General features: G+C 47.6%; 1 protein-coding gene across 3 annotated transcripts in view; it reads left to right on the top strand.

Annotated features, from left to right (window-relative positions):
* The first annotated feature begins 2,391 nt into the window (after positions 1-2,391).
* Positions 2,392-19,026, top strand: part of sptbn1 (spectrin, beta, non-erythrocytic 1) — a 53,605-nt gene continuing 36,970 nt past the window's right edge. The window contains exons 1-2 of one of the 3 annotated variants that reach the window (XM_088385695.1): positions 2,392-2,679; positions 13,391-13,649. In XM_088385695.1, coding sequence (XP_088241821.1) covers positions 13,502-13,649 — 148 coding nt within the window. In that variant the 5' untranslated portion in view covers positions 2,392-2,679; positions 13,391-13,501. Of the gene's footprint in view, positions 2,680-13,390; positions 13,650-19,026 lie in introns of those variants that run through there. The other 2 variants (XM_088385697.1, XM_088385693.1) reach the window with 2 other exon arrangements.

The raw sequence follows: 19,026 nt of genomic DNA, 5'->3' as shown, positions 1-19,026 counted from the left end.
ACATCTGTGATCATGAAATCTTTCGAGAGGTTAGTGCTGAACCACCTGAAGGATGTCACGGGCCCCCTGCTGGACCATTCCAGTTTGCCTACCGGGCAAACAGGTCGGTGGATGATGCGGTCAACATGGGACTGCACTACATCCTGCAACACCTGGACACCCCAGGAAAGTACGCCAGGATCCTGTTTGTGGACTTCAGCTCGGCGTTCAACACCATCGCTCCTGACATCCTCCAACAGAAGCTCATCCAGCTCGCGGTGCCTGCCTCCACCTGTCAGTGGATCACCAGCTTCCTGACCAACAGGAGACAGCGTGTGAGGCTGGGGAGCATCACATCTGACACTCTGACTACCAACACTGGAGCCCCTCAGGGGTGCGTCCTCTCCCCACTGCTCTTCTCCCTCTACACCAACGATTTCTCCGCAAGTGACTCTTCTGTGAAGCTCCTGAAGTATGCAGACGACACCACTCTCATTGGACTGATCCAGAACGGTGATGAGACTGCGTACAGACAGGAGGTGGAGCGGCTGGTCCACTGGTGCAGCCAAAACCACCTGGACCTGAACCCGCTCAAGACCGTGGAGATGACAGTGGACTTCAGGCGAGGCCCTTCACCACTTTCACCCCTCACTATCCGCAGTAATACTATTCTCTCATCAGACACCTTCAAGTTCCTGGGAATCACAATCTCTCGGGACCTGAAATGGACCGGCCACATAGACTCTGTCCGGAAGAAGGCCCAGCAGAGGCTGTACTTCCTGAGACAGCTCAAGAAGTTCAACCTGCCGCGGGAGCTGCTGAAGACCTTCTACACTGCCATCATCCAGTCTGTCCTCTGCACCTCCATCACTGTCTGGTTTGGATCGGCCTCCAAACAAGACAAGCACAGACTGCAACGGACAATAAGGACTGCAGAAAAGATAATTGGAATCAACCTCCCATCTATTCAAGACTTGTACCTGACCAGGACCAGGAAACGTGCAAGTAACATCTCAACAGACCCTTCGCACCCAGGTTGCAGCCTGTTTGAACTACTCCCCTCCGGACGCCGTTATAGAGCTCTGTACACTAAAACCAGCAGACACAGAGACAGCTTCTTCCCCCAGGCTGTCGCTCTGATGAACTCACACCACTCTTAGAGTCTCAGAGTTTTTACTGTGCAATAACATCCTGCTTTCCACACCTTTTTTGTTTACACTGTTTGTACTATGTATCCTCTCTGCATCCATTGCAGCCTGGTCATCCTAGAAGAGGGACCCTCCCATCTGTGGACTTTTCTCAAGGTTTCTCATTTCCCATAGCTGGAGTTTTGAGTTTTTCCTTGCCCTCTTGGGAGTTTAAGATCTGGGGATGTTTGAGAATATCTTTCGTTCTTCACATGTACTGAGTGTTGTTGTTAGTCACCTAAATGTTGAACAGAGGCTGTGATTTACCGAAGTCAAATTCCTTGTTTGGCACGCTCAAACATGGCGAATAAAAAACTCTTGAATCTTGAACAGCAATGCCAATAAGATGACTTGTTTATTTAAGTGAGCGCGGCAACTGTGACGTTATGATCACGTGACCTGGTGTGTCGTCGCCCTGTCCAGTATGTTTTCAAACTTTGGAGAGAATACAGTCAGTCTTCAGCATCATAACGCGTTGTAGTCGTAACAACCACACGCGCGGGCGCGTATGCACACTTGCACGCAAACGTTTTCTACTTTGACCCATTATCCAATCTCTCCAGACCCCGCTTCCGCCCCCGCCAGTCCCTGCTGCCTCTCACTAATTTAAGGGATAGGCGCGCTTCTTTTTGTAGTTGCTATCCGGGCGGGTTGAAACATTGCATGCTAAGAAGCCCTCAACTCTCATCTCTGGCTTCCCTTGTCATTCTCTTGGTGGAGATTACGTAAAAAAAATGATATCGGATTGAATGTGTGGCGTCGCTGCAGAAAGTTCAAGCAAACATTTTCAGTCAATTTGTGTTAGTGGTGGTGAATAAAAACAACCTCGGAGCTTCCCAACATATTGGACTGAAGTCTAAAGTCGTTTGGATAGAGTGGACATTGTTCGGAGCTGTGAAGAATGCCAGGGTCGTTCTTGAATTCAAAGTTAAGCAGTAACGCAAGCAAGTTCTCGGTGGTTTGTCTGACATGAACGATCGTGTTAAACTGTTGAGTCAGTCTTGTGGATTTTAGCCATTTTTGATTAGGCGTGGTCAAGTGAGCTCGCTTTACTGTTGATCACGTCATGGCGATCACAAGATTGGGTAGTAGGCTGAGGCTGCAGCAGCCCCCGGAGACACCGCCCATGCGGGAGAGCCGGTCAATGTCATTAAACAAACAACCTGCTCACGAGCCCTCGTTGTGGTGTCATTCTTAATCAAAATTTTCACGCGTTGGGACTGAATAAGTCTACTTGTCGACGTGCTTCTTTGAATTCCATCTTTTTATCTGTTCCCGTCAGGACATAGCACTTTGGCGCTTGGGCTCACAATCCGTTGCCGCCCGACGGCGTTGCTGTGTGTTAGAAATCGAGCGCCTCCCGCTCTGCAGTCTGGTCCTCCAAGCTGAAGAGGAGGAGGAAGAAGAGGGGAGGAAGAGGAGCTTCTGCATTGTTTTCAGCACCACTCTCCCGGCCGCCCTTCGCCAGCACCGCGACCACAGAAAACACAGCCGCGCTTTTGTCGGCATCGAGGTGAGTCCCGAGCCAAACCTAACGCAACCGAACCGCTCGCTCATTTTTGTCCTCGGGAACGTCCGCGTGCTTGTGGCGGGTCGAACGTGCACGCGCCCCCAAATGACGAGTACTGCAGAAGTTAGCGGCGCGTTGGTGCCCAAAGAGGCCGACGAGAGACGCCCTCTTGCCGTATGGGTGTCCGGAGGCCGCCTCCTCACCCTCCGCACCCACATGGTGCTCTTCAACTTGAGTGCGTGTGCTTGTGTGCGGGCGCGCTTTAGTGCGCCACAGCAGCATCTTTTTTTTTCTCGCAGCCGCCCATCAATTGGGATGGAGGTGCTGCATGTTGTTGTTTTTATCCGCTGCGATGATGATGCTGATGATGGTGGCGGTGATGAAGATGGTGGTGGTGCAGGCGTGGTCGTGGGCGTGCGTGTACGTGCGCGCACGCGCGACCTTGTGTGCAAGCGAAGGTGTTTGTGTGCCCTGGAGCTGATGGTGATGATGAGCCGCAGCGTCTTGCTCTTGTTGCTTTAGTCGTCGTGGTTGTTGTCGTGGTTTTTGGTGCAGATCGACTCCAGAGACGCTGTTACGTAATCAGATCCGACTGGACCCGCAGCCGCTGCGCGCCCCCCCCGCCCTCGACGCTCCCTTTCTTGAGTTCTATTTCTTGTGAAGCTGCCATTCTCGAACGTGACTTTTCACATTTGCGACGTTCACGTGGCTCCTTTGCAACTCACTTATGTTTGATTTGGTTTCTTTCATTTCTCCTCATTGTGGGCCCCCACCCCCAAACGCCAACTGGCAAACATTTGCTGACCCGTTGGAAGTAAGTTGAGGTGTCTCCTTGATGTGATTAAGATGAGGATTATGTGCTGCGGTGTGGGGTGGGGTTGGGTTGGGTGGAGTCTGCCCAAATCCATAAGAATGCCCAAACAGTTCTAAATCAGTACAGTACTCGGGATGAACAATTTATCGTTTTTAGGCCGAAATCGTGATATCAGATTTGAACCAGCTCAGTGGCCCAGTAGTAGAGTGTCCGCCCTGAGACTGGAAGGTTGGGAGTTCAAACCCTGGCCGGGTCATACCAAAGACTATAAAAATGGGACCCATTGCCTCCCTGCTTGGCACTCAGCATTAAGGGTTGGAATTGGGGGGTTAGATCACCATATGATTCCCGAGCGCGGCACCGCTGCTGCTCACTGCTCCCCTCTCCCCCAGGGGATGGATCAAAATCACATGGGGATGGGTTAAATGCAGAGGACAAATTTCACCACACCCAGATGTGTGTGTGACGATGATCATTGGGACTTCAACTTCAACTTTTTTGAAAGGGCTCTTATTCCACACGCTCGGGATGCCACTGTGGACAAGTTAAACTAAACGGCGCTGGTCTGGGTGAGAGAAAAAAAAGGGTGTGGTCGCTGTCACCTATACTCCCGAAGTGTTTTTTTTTTTTTTCGCGGCTGCTTGCTAATGCTACTCCTAGAAGCTAAGCTAGCTTGCGTTGCAGCAAGCCCGACCATTGCTATCTTATGAAAATCTGTGCACAGCAGTGACAGCAAAGAGCTGTGATGGGATGCCCTCCACGCTGGTGACAGATAAACTCATCCACCAACAAGGAGTCGTGAAGCTTGCAAAAGTGAAACGCAGAGTTGGAAAAGTCTCCAAATAAGTGCGTCGTCGTACTTTTCACAGAAGTCTGCTTAGAACTGCGTTTGGGAGCAGAGCAGACATGGAAGCTATGCACAAAAATTTTGTATTACAACTAATTCTAAACATAAACTTAGACGATGGCTGGCCAACAGCGGAACATGCGTCAGCCACGATGAAGAGATCCTTGATTCATAATTTCAGTAATGTTATTTGCGCTACTGCACTCCACGGGACTTCGCTGGGGACTGTTTTTGTTTAATTTATTAAATAGATTTCATTACATAAAAGGAAAAAATATATCTACACAAAACTGCAAAATTTGAATAAAAATAATTAGAGTGAAGAAATGCATAATATGAGACTTTGTCCCATTTAACTGTAAATATTCACCTCCCCCGGATGACGAATCCTCCCTGGAGCAGCACAAGGGTGAGAACGCCGAAGAGCCTTCTGGAAAATGTCCAGCCGACAGGAAGTGGACCGGTCTGTGACATCACCAGATAGACACGCCCATAGAAAGCAAACACGCACGCACGGATAGATGGTGCATACCAAGTTGCTTTCGGGGCTTGCAACAGAATTTTTCAGGATTCCTGGAAAGCAGTCACACTAATGTTAACAACACTCAGGCTGTGCACGCTTGTGTGTTTGTGTGTCTCGGGGGGTTGGGGGGTCTCGGGGGTGGTGGTTGAGTGGCGTCAGACAGGAAAGGAGCCATTAGCTGAAAGCGGAGCGCCGCCTCCGTGCTCACCGCTCCCCCCCCCCCCCCCCCCCCCCAACAGTCAGAAGTTCACAACAAGCACAACACGAACAAGTTCTCAATCCGAAACCCGTCAGCCCCGTCCTGCGCAACCCTCCTTTTGAACTTCCACATTTATTATTCTTTTGTAGTCTTTGCTCCTTATTTTGCGGCCACTGACACTAAGCTGACAATTTAGCATCAGCTGCTTAAAGTGGTTCGTGCCAGAAGGATATTAGCAATTTGTTGGCAAATTCTCGTGAAAAGCTAATAAACTAGCATGGGTTTGTCCATCCACTAAAAGTATCGGCCCTTTAGTTTCCAGAAAACCCTGTCACGGATCGGAATGGAGCAGGGCAACTAAATGCAGCTTGGATCAGGGTTTATTGAAGGGAAAAGGTAGTTGGAAGAGAGGATAAGGGGAACAAACTAACAGAACCGGCAAACTGACATAACTTAATGGACCGACCGACAGACTGGCTAAACGAAACAGAACTGGCAAAGACAAGAACCAAAAGAAACAAGAAACAAGAACGACATCAAACGTGAAGACAACAACGATCCGACAGGGAAGTGAGGGGTAGACAGGACTTATATACAAGACAGGTAACAAGAGGCAGGTGACTGTGATTACAGTGATTGAGGTCACACAGGAGGGGAGGGGCGACACGAACAGAAACTATAGTAACATAGACATAATAAAGCACCCGGGGACGAGTTGTGACAGTACACCTCCACAAGGGACGGTTCCTGACATCCCAAAAAACCAAACCCCCACATGGCGTGCTGGGCGTACCAGTCCAAATGACCCCGCTATCGGCCGCAACTCCGGGAAACAGAACCGCTATCGGCGGCAACTCTGGGAAACAGAACCGCAATCGGTGGCAACTCGGGGAAACAGAACCGCAATCGGCGGCAACTCGGGGAAACAGAACCGCAATCGGCGGCTATCCGAGGACAGAACCGCAATCAGCGGCAACTCAGGGACAGAACCGCAATCGACGGCAACTCGGGGACAGAACGGCAATCGGCGGCAGCTCAGGGACAGAACCGCAATTGGCAGCAACTCGGGGACAGAACCGCAATCGGTGGCAAACACACACGGGAAGCAGAGCTGTGCTCTGCGGCAAACGGAGAGTCTGAACCGCAATTGGTGGCATACGGAAGGTCAGAGTCGCAATCGGTGGCATTTGGAAGTCCGGACCGCGATCAGCGGCATTCGGAAGGTAGAGCTGTGCGCAGCGGCAAGAGCCACCACGCGCCGCAGCAGTGAGAGTGGGGCCAGGGACGATTGCGGGTTCTGCGCAGCTGGATCGAAGTCTGGCGACGGCTGCGGGTCCGCCGACGCTGGGGTGGGGCCCGATGGCGCCCGCGAATCTGATGGCGCTGGGAGGAACTCCGATGGCGGCTGCGGGTCCGCCGTCGCTGGAGCGAAGTCTGATGGCGGCCGCAGAGCCAATGGCGCCGGGAGGGACTCTGATTGCGGCCGCGGGTCCGGTGTCGCTGGAGCGAAGTCCGACGACGGCCGCGGAGCCCGTGGCGCTGGAACAAGCTCCGACGACGGACGTGGATCGGGCGTCGCTGCGGGAGCTGATGGAGGAGGTTGGTCCAGGCGCTGGTCGCTGAAGTGGTCGGATCGCTCTGTCACAGATCAAAATGGAGCAGGGCGACCAAATGCAGCTTGGACAAGGGTTTATTGAGGGAAAAGGTAGTTGGAAGAGAGGATAAGGGGAACAAACTAACAGAACCGGCAAACTGACATAACTTAACGGACCAACCGACAGACTGGCTAACCGAAACAGAGCTGGCAAAGACAGAAACCAAAAGAAACAAGAAACAAGAACGACATCAAACGTGAAGACATCAACTGAGAGGGAAGTGAGGGGCAGACAGGACTTGTATACAAGACAGGTAACGAGGCAGGTGACTGTGATTACGTTGATTGAGGTAACACAGGAGGGGCGACGCGAACAGAAACTATGGTAACATAGACATAATAAAGCACCGTGGACAATTCGTGACAAACCCACTTTTCCCACTGAAATGACTGGAATTCATTTGAGTTCAAAAACAGATTGTTTTTGTGCTTTTTACAGAATTTATTTGATTCTTCTTCATTTGAACTCTTTCGTGGGAAAGGAGCAATATATATGTTAGTGTATAATCGAAAGCCCCCGGTCAATTATGAATATTCTGAAAAGGGCTAATATTGGCTAATTATCAGTCGGCTGAAATTGTGAGTTCGACTGCAACTGTCTTAACCTGTCATTGATGATAAAAAGTGTTGTTGAATTGATAGATTGCTGCATCTGCGATGGTCTTTATTGCGTAAACAAACCCAAAAATGTTTTCAGTCTGTGAAAGTGGCTGCCCCCACGCAGACAGGCAGGCGCAGACAAAACGGCACAACAGGTGGCGGTGCATGCACCTGCAGAGTTGAGGAACGTGACTGATCCCAGTTTCGTTTTCTCCGACATGGCTCAACAGGAAAGCACACGCGCGATTTGATGTGACGTTCCACAATGCGCGGCTGCCGCTTGCTCTCGCGGGCCGAGCGGAGGGACGCAGAAGAATCTGGCTGGTGGCCGGGCTGAAATCATGGGATGCATCGCCATGACGACACGCCGACCTTCCAATCTGGACTGTGACTAGCCCGCTGTTGGCGAGTGCGTGCTTGCAGGAGATGTGTTTTGGGACTCAAAGCTGCTTGAAGCTTTTGAGAAGGGAAAAAAAAGGGAGTTTGTTTTCGAACCTTTGAACGTTTTTCTGTGATGCCTTGAAATTTATGGAGTGATGTCAGCACGGCAGAAGGAAGTGTGTGAGCTGTCTGTGGTTGTGAGAGATTTAAACAATTAATAAGGTAAGAAGGCAAAGAAATCTAAATCGTATGAATCATGATGACCACCAGCAAGCGTTTTCACTTTTTTTTTCTCTCGTAATAGTAGCCTTGGCCCCTCCCCCTCGTTTGCGCCATCCCAGAACTGTGTGAGCGTTTGGGAACGCGGGCCAGCTGCTCTGTGCCCTCACGCCACCACACAAACATTCAGAAAAAGGAAAGATTCCAAGGAAGGTCCCGTGTGTTTCCACCGCAGCCCGGGCGGGGCCGTTAGTGCACTGATGCTAAGCTAAGGCTAACTGTAACTGCCAGTAGGGTGTTAGCGTACCTATGATGGTAAGCTAAGGCTAACCGCAACGGCCTGCTGGCTGTTAGCGCACTAAGGCCAACCGCAACAGTCTACTGGCTATTAGCACACCCGTGCTAAGCTAAGCCTAACTGCAATGGCCTGCCCGCTAGCTTTGCCCGTGCTTGGATCACAAGACGAGATTTTAGCTTTTTCCGGATGTGGTCTGCTGTTTTTTGACCAAAGTCATGCTCGTGTGTGTGACAGCTTGATTTGACAAGATTCGGCCGATCTGTCTGTAGTGTCCTGTCGCAGCTTGTCATTTGATGGCAGTAGGCGGGCAAAGGCAAAATATCTGGTTGCTCTCCCAAGAAAAGGGCTGCCAATCAATTCCATTCAGCCTCCTTCATTCTCGCCATGAGACGTCATGCTCACACAGTTAGTGGATCTGCTTCATGTTTACGCAGGTGTTGCCATGACGATAGCAATGTTGTCTGTCGTCCTTGTGAAGCCGAACGGCAAAGTCGTGCGTCTGCTTTACGGAACTTCTCGAGTTGGCACAATGGAGCCGTCTGTTTGCGCACACTGCGACCGTTCAGTAGGGCCGGCAGCCGCTTTGGGGACTGACAGGACTTTGTCTGCTTTTTCATTCTCCCACCCGGTAGAGTGGTGGAGCCATTACTTTCATGGACTTAAATGATTATTCAGAGTGACGGGATCACAAAAAAAAAAAGAAGGCTCTGACGTATGACTTGAAGCCTTAACGCAGACTTGACCTTCATTTGAAGCCTTGTGTTTGCTTTGAAAACCTAACCTGCTCTTAGACCAGGGGTGGGCAGACTTTTTGACTTGCGGGCCGAATTGGGTTCTAAATTTGGACTGGGGGGCCGAACCAGGAGCAGATGGATGTAGTGTTTGTGTGAAGTAAAATAAATGACATGTAAAGGTCATTGCATAAAAGGTTTTGGCCTTTAGTAGGTAGTAAAGCATGGATATTCAAAAAAAGCTTTTTGAAAACAAATGCATTTATTAGCAGCATTAAAAAAAAAAAAAATCATCCAAAAACTGCTGTCAGTGATTCTCATAAAATACGACACTGTTATTATGAATAACAGTCTCCATCACTTGAGCGCCTGCAGGTCAGATTAATGAAAGGTGTTTATCTTATGAGGCAAAATCACATAAAACGGCAAACATTCCGACCAAATATATCATCTTGAAGAATCGGTGAAAGAATACATTCAAATAAAGTAATCAAAACAGCAACACGGTGAGGGGTATCTGAAAATCAGAGCAGAGTTTTAACTCACAAACACCTGGTGACAGAGGTGAGGAAACGGGAAACACTTCCTTAAAGTAAGTCTTAAGAACTTTACAGGTTAAGATTAGTCGCAAACAGGTGACTAATGTCCTTGAGCATCCTGCATTGTTTGAAAATGAGAATGGTCGCTAGTTTCAATCCCTGCTATTTGTACAAATCATATTCAAAATGCATTTTTTTTTACAACAAACTTGAGAGCCTCCCTTTTATTTTCAGTGGGAACAGTGTTGTTGGTCTCCCTTTTTTTGCTAGTGCGTCATAGTCTGGAGTAAAATTTGTTGTGGCAATTCATGGGAGAGATCCGAGGTGTTGGTCCGTTTACCTAGATCTGTGATGGGTTGATGTTGATGTTCATGTGGCTGAAGGTCACGTCGCGTCGGTTGAGCCAAATTGTCCACTCTTTTTTAAACACTCGGCACTCATTGTCCACCTTGCTTTTCCTTGGGCCACTCATTTTAATGGAAGGATTCCAGGGTAAGGTTTGTGGGTGGCTTTAGCGTAAAACTGTATCTGAAAGCTCAGCGCGCGAATTACAAGAATGCTGACGTCACACCCCACACTCTAAATTCGGCACTGATAGAAATGGAGCGCGAGTGCTTCGTGTCCGAACTACTGAGTACGTACGCGCACTTGTGAGTGTGCACCGAGCTTTCTGACACGGCTTCCGGTAGTAAATGTGCAGACGAGTGGTTCCCCATCTACTGGGCAAACGTAGTCATTGCAGGCAAAATGACCCAAAAAAATGACAATTTATTCAGGGTTGGGGGGCCGGATTAAACGGCCCCATGGGCCAGATGTGGCCCGCGGGCCGTAGTTTGTTTTGGACCCTAATCCCAATTCAAAACCTTTATCTGAGTTTGACTGAGACTTTTCCAACCCCCTCGAGTGCTTTTTGCAAATGTGAGATTTGAGTGGAATTGCCGAATCGTGCAGCCCTCGGAACTTTTCGAGCACGCTGTGCACATTTGAAAATATACGGATGGCAATCTTGCTGGTAGGGTAGCGTCCCCTCAGTCAGAGTGTGCGTGATGGGTTCACAATTGTATGTGCATGCTAACGTGAGCGGACGACACATTAGGAAAAGAGCTTCTGAAATATAGATTAGCATCAAGCATGAGTGCTAGCACAGGTTTGATTATTGCCCAAACTTCTTTTGTTTAGTTTTTTATGCTTGCTCGCTATTAACCCCCAAGTCACGTGCCAACTGAGGATAATGATGTCATCTTGACTTAGTTTAAAATTGTGATTCTTGTCAGTCATCAGTAATAATTGACATTTATCTTGCTCTATCGCTCTTACCTAATGCTAATTGCAACTTCTATTGTGAGCTGTTGTGAGCTGTGTGCGTGCCAGCGCCAGTTGCTGATCACTTCCTGTTCGTATTCGCCATGTCTCTTTGAAGACTCGCCTTTCTCCCATCCCGGCAGCGTGTCCCCAGACGCCTCGTCAAGTCCAGGAAAGGGAAGGCAAAGGAGCGCGTTTGCTGCTAATGCATACATCGGCTCTTGTTTTGACGATACTTAGGCCCTGGCTCATAATGTTGATGTCATTAAAAATGAAAGGGTGCTTTCATCTCGTCGTAAATCTTTGGTGCTTTTAGTGTACGCCACGAGTTCGATCGCAGTGCCGCCCGACTGTGCGATCAATGGATTGATCAGCGTAACCATAGCAATGGCTAACTGCATTAGCGCTGGACCCTCTCTGCTAATCTAATAGTGCTGATGTGAGAGCAAGTCTGCGGGCTTAGGGAGGAATCCTCAACAGACACATTTGTAGAACTTGCGGACTCACCAAACATGGCCGTGCGCATTTGCTTTCACACTTGATGGCTGGGCAGCTACTCCAGACCAAAAACCTATTTGGATAGCAAGCACTCCAGACCAAAAACCTATTGGGATAGCAAGCACTCCCATTTTCCAAGCTTGTCTTTCCAGGCGGCTCTCGTAGCTCGCGGGTCATTTGAAGGGGTTGTCCGGTCGAGGCTGTGAGCAGCTGTTCCACTTGCTGCTTCCAGTTCAGGCTTTGGATGGATGCGGCGGCATACTTAATGCCTCTGCTGGAGGAAGAGCTAAAGGAGGACGAGCTGCAGGATGACTTTCAGCTCGCTTCGCTGTCCTCAATTGAACGTCCGCCTGTGCTGACACCTGATTCAAAGATGTTCAACCTGATCTGCTGCAAAGAGTCCAAAAGATACCGACTCAGCGAGCTTCCGAGCTAACTGGAGGCAAGCGGTACAGATACAGATGGTACGGATGTATGGGTGGATGAATAGGTCGGGGGGTTGGTTCAAATGTTGCACATGTGCTCTTTACTATGGGAGCGTTTCAAGAAAGCGTGCGGTATCGTTCGTGCTGCAAACACCCAAGATGCTGAGAGTAAAATATTCCGTTTCAGCATTGTCAAGAAGCTGCTCTTATAGTCATGGTGCCGTAGTCTACTTGGACTCTGCTGTGTCCTGTTGCGACTTGAGGTTTGTGCTGACCCACTTTTGTCCAAATAAAACATGAGTCGCTCGATGCACTGTTTCTCGACTATTCGATATCAGAGGCTCCCCTCTCAGTCGAGGCCACGTTCAAATAATTCTGCCCTTTGTTTTGGGGTGCTCCCTGGTGGCCCAACATTGAAGTGCACATATAAATCTGCCCTTGTCATGGGAGTCCAATCTGTGGGCCTGTGGCATATAGCAAATTGGCCAGTGATTGCAGCCTTGGCTGAGTATGGATGTTGTCCTCGCTTCCTGAGAGTTGCTTTAGGCAAGGGAAAAGGCACTTCGGCCTGCGGCTTCAAGACATATGCCGTTTGACTTTGACAACATTTCCATAAGGGACAAACCAATTTTGCTGGGTCTGACTGAACAAAATGCCACATCTCTTTGGTGTCTTTTTCTTTGCCAAGGACGTGTCGTCACTCACACGCCCCCACCCCCAAAAAGGACATTGCGACTATGAAAACAGTCGCAATGTCCCTTTTTTCCCTCTTCAGTGAGTGTTGCCCAACAGTGCGTCGTAGCGCGCCGTGGCCAAATGGGGGTGCACTTGGCTCATTCGTCTCTGCAATTTTTTTGTCACATGGCAGTGTAAAACGGTCATTTCACTTCCTAACATTTATTGTGCACACTGAATTCGGTTGTAGTTGAAGAATTACTTCAGTTGAAATTTATTTCATTTATTTATTGAATATATTATATTTCAAATAAACTAAATAAGGGTCACACGTTTCATATAATGAATGGCTGAATGTATAGGGTCCGGCAAAATGATCTGACACATTTGTAGGTTTAATAAAATGCAAATAAATTTAAGAAAAAAAAAGTTTGTTTTTTTTCCCCGAAAAGTACATGTAATGCCGTTCTGTTTGTTTCTTGTCATTTCATTTTCGTTTTGTTTTCGAATAATGTTATTTTGGTCTTACCGCTGCCACATTTTCCAGGGGTTCTGGCAGTACAAGGTTGGCTGATTGATTTTCGTTTCAATGCTGATCCAATGGCTCTGAAGTTAGTAACCCATAACAAGACCGTGTTTCGAGCAGGTACGGGATCATGTCTGTCATGTCTACCATGTTTGAAGCGCAAATGGAATGCTCGTTGTGTTGCAATTACAGATTCGTTCTTGATAAACGTTTCCACAATGAAAGTGCGATGCTCACTGAACAAAACAAAATAACATTATTCAAAAACGAAATGAAAATGAAAACAACAAAACAAAACAAAATGACATATGTACTTTTTGAAAATAAAAAAAATAAATTTTTGTTTCTTTAATTCATTTGCATTTTATTAAACCTACAAATGTGTCAGATCATTTTGCCAGACCCTGTATTTCCTTTTTGAATAAAATGGTGCAACTCAGGCCAGCGCCTTATTGAGTTTATCGTTGGTGCGTTTGGCTGCAGGTTTGCCAAAGCAGCGTCTGGGCCCGGCGCCGTTGAGGACGCAAGGAAGGAAGCGAGCGAGGAAGCAAGGAAGCTACGGCATAGTGGCGTTGACGCGGCCTCGGAGTGGCGATGACGTCAGTAGCGGGCGAGTTAGAGCACATGGAGATCCAGCAGACGTACGGCGAGGCCGTCAACAACCGCTGGGACGCCGACGACTGGGACAACGAGAACAGCTCGGCCAGACTCTTTGAACGCTCACGCATCAAAGCACTCGCAGGTAAGCCAGGCCACGCCCCCTGCAAACGGGCAGGGTGGGGTGAAGAAATGAAGAAACTTTGAGAAGAGGGCATAAATGAGGTGGGGGCTGGAACATGGACAACATCTAAGGCACAACATTAGCTAGCATAAATATTTTAGAATGGTGCATTTATCTGAAGCACGTCGTACTTTGAACCACGTCACACCTTCATGATCCTGATCATCTGATCATTAACTCCCTTGGTCATTCATTACCTGTGTGCGTGCGTGCATGCCTGTGTGCGTGCGTGCATGTGTGCATGCATGTGTGCCGTAAATATCAGTGAAGCTAGGCGTAAACATACATTTGTAATTTGGGATTCCAAATAGGAATCAAATCAGAGTACTGAAGAAGTGGTCGTGCGTGAGCGGCGTAGTAGTTGAAGGCGAGAAGAACTGGCGAGTCTCGTCTCGTCTCGTCTCGTGTCACATACGAATGGTGGTTGCTCGGTGGTGGTGAGACGCGAGGAAGCCGGGCGATGGCAGGAAACGCAGCGTGACGCTCGGCGCCAGGTCGACGCATTCTACTGACTTCATGGAACATCTGCTGTTTGTTTGCGTTGCTCTCTGACCTTTCACCTGTGCACTCCGTCACTCTCTTTCTTCCTCTTCAGTGCGGATGAGTTTCGTAATGAGCTAAGTAGCGCTGATGAGCCTCGGAGGAGCAGCGACACTTGAACATGTGCAACTGTCAGCGCTACTGTTAGCGGCTAGTATTAGCCGCTAGCATTAGCTGCTCTCACCAAAGTTGTAAAGTTGCATGTGCAGCCCTGATGAGCCGTATAGAGAATGGATCGATGGGTTTGGGTTAGGGTTAAACAACGTCTGGCCACATGCTTGGCGATTTCTAACATCTAGTAAGTGCGAAGGCAGCTAATGAACAGATCGTGCTTACCGTATTTTCCGGACTATAAATCGCTCCGGAGTATAAGTCGCACCAGCCATAAAATGCCCCAAAAAGTGAAAAAAACATATATAAGTCGATCCGGAGTATAAGTCGCATTTTGGGGGGCAATTTATTCGACAAAATCCCACACCAAAAACAGTCATGAACGAGCAAAAACAGGCTAAACGATAGCAACAACAGGCTAAACGATAGGTATGCTAACGTGACAAACACAAACAAAGAGCTGAGAACGGGCCTGACGTAACATATAGAGTGATTAAGGACAACTATTACATGAATAACATGTTTATAAAACCATCGGTGTCACTCCAATTCATTAAATCCATCGATCGTTCTTTGTCAACAATGGGTGCGCGCGGCTGAGGGCGCTTGCACTTCAAAATATTCCACAGGCTCATATAATGATAGATAAACTATATTTCAAATAACTATAATATAAGCCAATAATATTATCAAACCATCCGTGCACTTTAAATCCATTAAATCCATCGATCAAATTCCTCGTCCTTTGTCAACATCGCCGCGCGTGCGCCCTGACGTCAGCCTTGTCTTTATTCCACAGATCTAGTATATAACTATATTGTAGCGTTAACAAAGTACAAGGATAGACGTGGGTTTGGTAAACGGCTTTTTATTAAACAAAACAAACTTCCAAGCGTGTGGCGGCGTGGACTTCCAGACACAAGAGCTCCATGGCATAGGACCGGGCGTACGTAATGGCCATGTCCGAGCCCCATGCACCGTTTGCGGACAGCCACTCGGCCGAGCGCCGGCCCCCGACTCAGTAGAGTAGGACCGGGCGTGCGTAAAAGCCATAATAGTTTTTCAAACCTTCTATGTCACTCCAAATCCTTAATTCTTTCAAACTCTTTGTCCTCCGTGTCACTTAGAAATGATCACCGCTAATGATACCGGTACTCCTTACGTGGGTACGTTTGTCCTTTATGTAAACAACCGCCGCGCCGCGCCGTGCCACTGACGTCACTTGAAATAGTAATCCGTTGGTACATCACGGTTCTCCAAACTTTCTTTCTGCTGCTCGATTACTGTTTTCAGTTGCATATTTTACAACTTGAAGTTTGTAACCTGCAAAATATGAGTTTCTTTTTGGTGCCATTTTTCTTAAGCCCACCCAGTTGATGAGTCACGGCCAACAGTGAAATTTAGAGCGCCCTCATCCAGTTTCGTCTGAAAATATAATTTTTTTCAGGTGTAGTTTTTTGATTTTATTTGGTTGTTTTATCAAAGTCAAAGTTTGCTTTATTGTCGATTTTTTTTTTTCATATACCAAGACACACAAAGAGATTGAAATTACGTTCCCACTATCCCTCGGTGAGATAGTACACAAATGCATACAAGCATAAATAAGAGTGTTGAATAAATGATAAATAAACAAATAATAATAAATAATAATAATAAATATAAGAGGAGCAAAAATGGAACAAGTGTACATACAGCAGACAGTGGACTTGGATATGGTGCGTTAAAGTGTTAATTGCTTTATTTGATGTTTTCTCTATTTTCTATGTTTTGAATATGTTCAAGATAAAGATATAAAAGCATGTGAAGTGATCAACTATACTAAAAATAACATGGGAAGTGGTCAACTATACTTGTAAGTAAGTGATGTCTTAATGATCAAGTAAAAATTTGTGAAAAAAAACATATACCGTATTTGCCGGTGTATAAGTCGACTAGGTGTATAAGTCGACCCCCTAAAATTCGACGGAAATTTACGATTTTATGATATGTCCTTTGTATAAGTCGAGCTCAATTGTTGCATTATATTAAACTTCAAAATTCAATCAGAAATATGCGAAATTTATTGACGAAATGTGTTCAAATTCGCGAGTTTGTAGCGAGCGATCTATACGCCATTTTAAATATTATTTACTTCATGACCCTGTAATATTACGCGCCGAGAGAGACTAACAACAATGAACACTCTTAGAAACTGGTTTATTTTTAGTTAAGAAACAACAAATTATAATTATAAAGTGATTGCCGGTACATAGAGTTCAAAATTCGTCTTCATCGCCGCTATTTCCGAAAAGCGTTTGGCGAATATTTTCTAAGTGCCAACGGCTCTTGCGCCATAAAGAGTCCGCCTCGGCTGGTTCCCCATGTCGGCCAGAACAAGTGAAAATTCGGCCTCTTCCCCTGGAAGTCTGGCCAAGTTTGGCGAATATTTTCTAAGTGCCAATGACTCAACCGCCGTAAAGTGTCCGCCTCGGCTGGTTCCCCATGTCGGCCACCACAAGTGAAAATTCGGCCTCCTCCCCTGGAAGTCTGGCCAAGTTTGGCAAATATTTTCAAAGTGCGAACGACTCAACCGCTGTAAAGTGTCCGCCTTGGCTGGTTCCCCAGGTCGGGTACCACAAGTGAAAATTCGGCCTCTTCTCCTGGAAGTCCGGCCAAGTTTGGCGAATATTTTCTAAGTGCCAACGACTCAACCGTCGTAAAGTGTCCGCCTCGGCTGGTTCCCCATGTCGGCCACCACAAGTGAAAATTCGGCCTCTTCCCCTGGAAGTCTGGCCAAGTTTGGCAAAAATTTTCAAAGTGCGAACGACTCAACCGCTGTAAAGTGTCCGCCTCGGCTGGTTCCCCGTGTCGGCCACCACAAGTGAAAATTCGGCCTCTTCCCCTGGAAGTCCGGCCAAGTTTGGCGAATATTTTCTAAGTGCCAACGACTCAACCGCCGTAAAGTGTCCGCCTCGGCTGGTTCCTCCGGTCGGCCAGAACAAGTGAAAATTCGGCCTCTTCCCCTGGAAGTCTGGCCAAGTTTGGCGAATATTTTCTAAGTGCCAACGACATTCATTTAGACATGGCGATTGAATGTTTACGTACCGGTAGTTATTGTCGTTGCTTGACGCGCGATGACTCGCACATTCGCTCAATACCCAGTACTTCCCCCTAGCAGTCATTGTCGCTGCCTGGCTTTCGATGTCCGTTATTGAGGTGAGAATATTTGAAATTGTTGCTGAGGATGCGTGTTAATGCGACCAACGCTTTATAATGATTCAGTTTCTCACTGTTTGATGAGCCTGACGGACGCACACCCACGCACAATGAGATGCATGAGAAACGGCCTTGGTTACCATCACATTTGAAGCGATGAATACGAAGTTAAATTTTATGACTCGGTGTATAAGTCGAGGTCGATTTTTTTCGGTCGATTTTGGATCGAAAAAGGTCGACTAATACAACGGCAAATACGGTAAGTCGCTCCTGAGTATAAGTCGCCCCCCCCACCCAAACAATGAAAAAAAACGCAACTTATAGCCCGGAAATTACGGTACATACCGTAGTTTCCGGACTATAAGTCGCTCGGAGTACAAGTCGCACCAGCCATAAAATGCATAATGAAGAAGAAAAAGACATACATAAGTCGCACTGGAGTATACGTTGCATTTTTGGGGGAAAATTATTTGATAAAATTCAACACCACGAACAGACATGTCATCTTGAAAGACAATTTAAAATAAAAATAGAATAGAGGAAACAACAGGCTGAATAATTGTACACGACACATAATCAACGAACTGAGAACGTGCCTGGTATGATAACGTAACATATTGAGTTATCCATCCATCCATCCATTTTCTGAACCGCTTAGTCCCCACGGGGGTCACGGGCGTGCTGGAGCCTATCCCAGCCGTCAATAGGCAGTAGGCGGGGGACACCCTGAACCGGTTGCCAGCCAATCGCAGGGCACACAGAGACAAACAACCATCCGCACTCGCACTCACACCCAGGGACAATTTGGAGTGCTCAATCGGCCTACCAGGCATGTTTTTGGGATGTGGGAGGAAACCGGAGTGCCCGGAGAAAACCCACGCAGGCCCGGGGAGAACATGCAAACTCCACACAGGGAGGGCCGGAGGTGGAATCGAACCCGCACCCTCCTGACTGTGAGGCGGACGTGCTACCCAGTGCCCCACCGAGCCGCCTTATTCAAATATTTATAGCATAAATAACATGCTAACAAATTTACCAAAGCATCCGTGTCACTCCAAGTCACTATATCAAATGAAATCTACATCCTCTGTGTCACTTATAAACAACTCCGCTAACTCCGGAAGTAGAAGATCTTCTACATCGCTTACGTCAGAGTCCTCGTTGCCGTTCCAATTATTCCACAGGCCTATCGTGCCCTCTTGCGGTGTCGTGTGAAAATAACATGTGAAATGATGTAATGTGTTAATAATTTCACACATAATTCGCTCCTAAGTATACGTCGCACCCCCGGCCAAACTATGTGAAAAACTGCGTCTGGAAAATATTTAGCAATTTTAGTCAACTTTTTAAAAACAATATAAATACCTATAAGCTGCGCTAGGGAACATGCTAAGAAACATGGGTGGTGTTGACATTCTGCCAGGTGACCTTTGCCCTCACCACGTCTGTCAATCATCGCCAAGGAGGGAAGCGGCGCTCATAAGTGGATGCG

The sequence above is a fragment of the Syngnathus floridae genome, chromosome 9 (assembly GCF_059516105.1).
Source record: "Syngnathus floridae isolate MCC-2025c chromosome 9, RoL_Sflo_1.0, whole genome shotgun sequence".
Taxonomy (NCBI): Eukaryota; Metazoa; Chordata; class Actinopteri; order Syngnathiformes; family Syngnathidae; genus Syngnathus; species Syngnathus floridae.
This window is presented reverse-complemented; position numbering and strand designations above follow the sequence as displayed.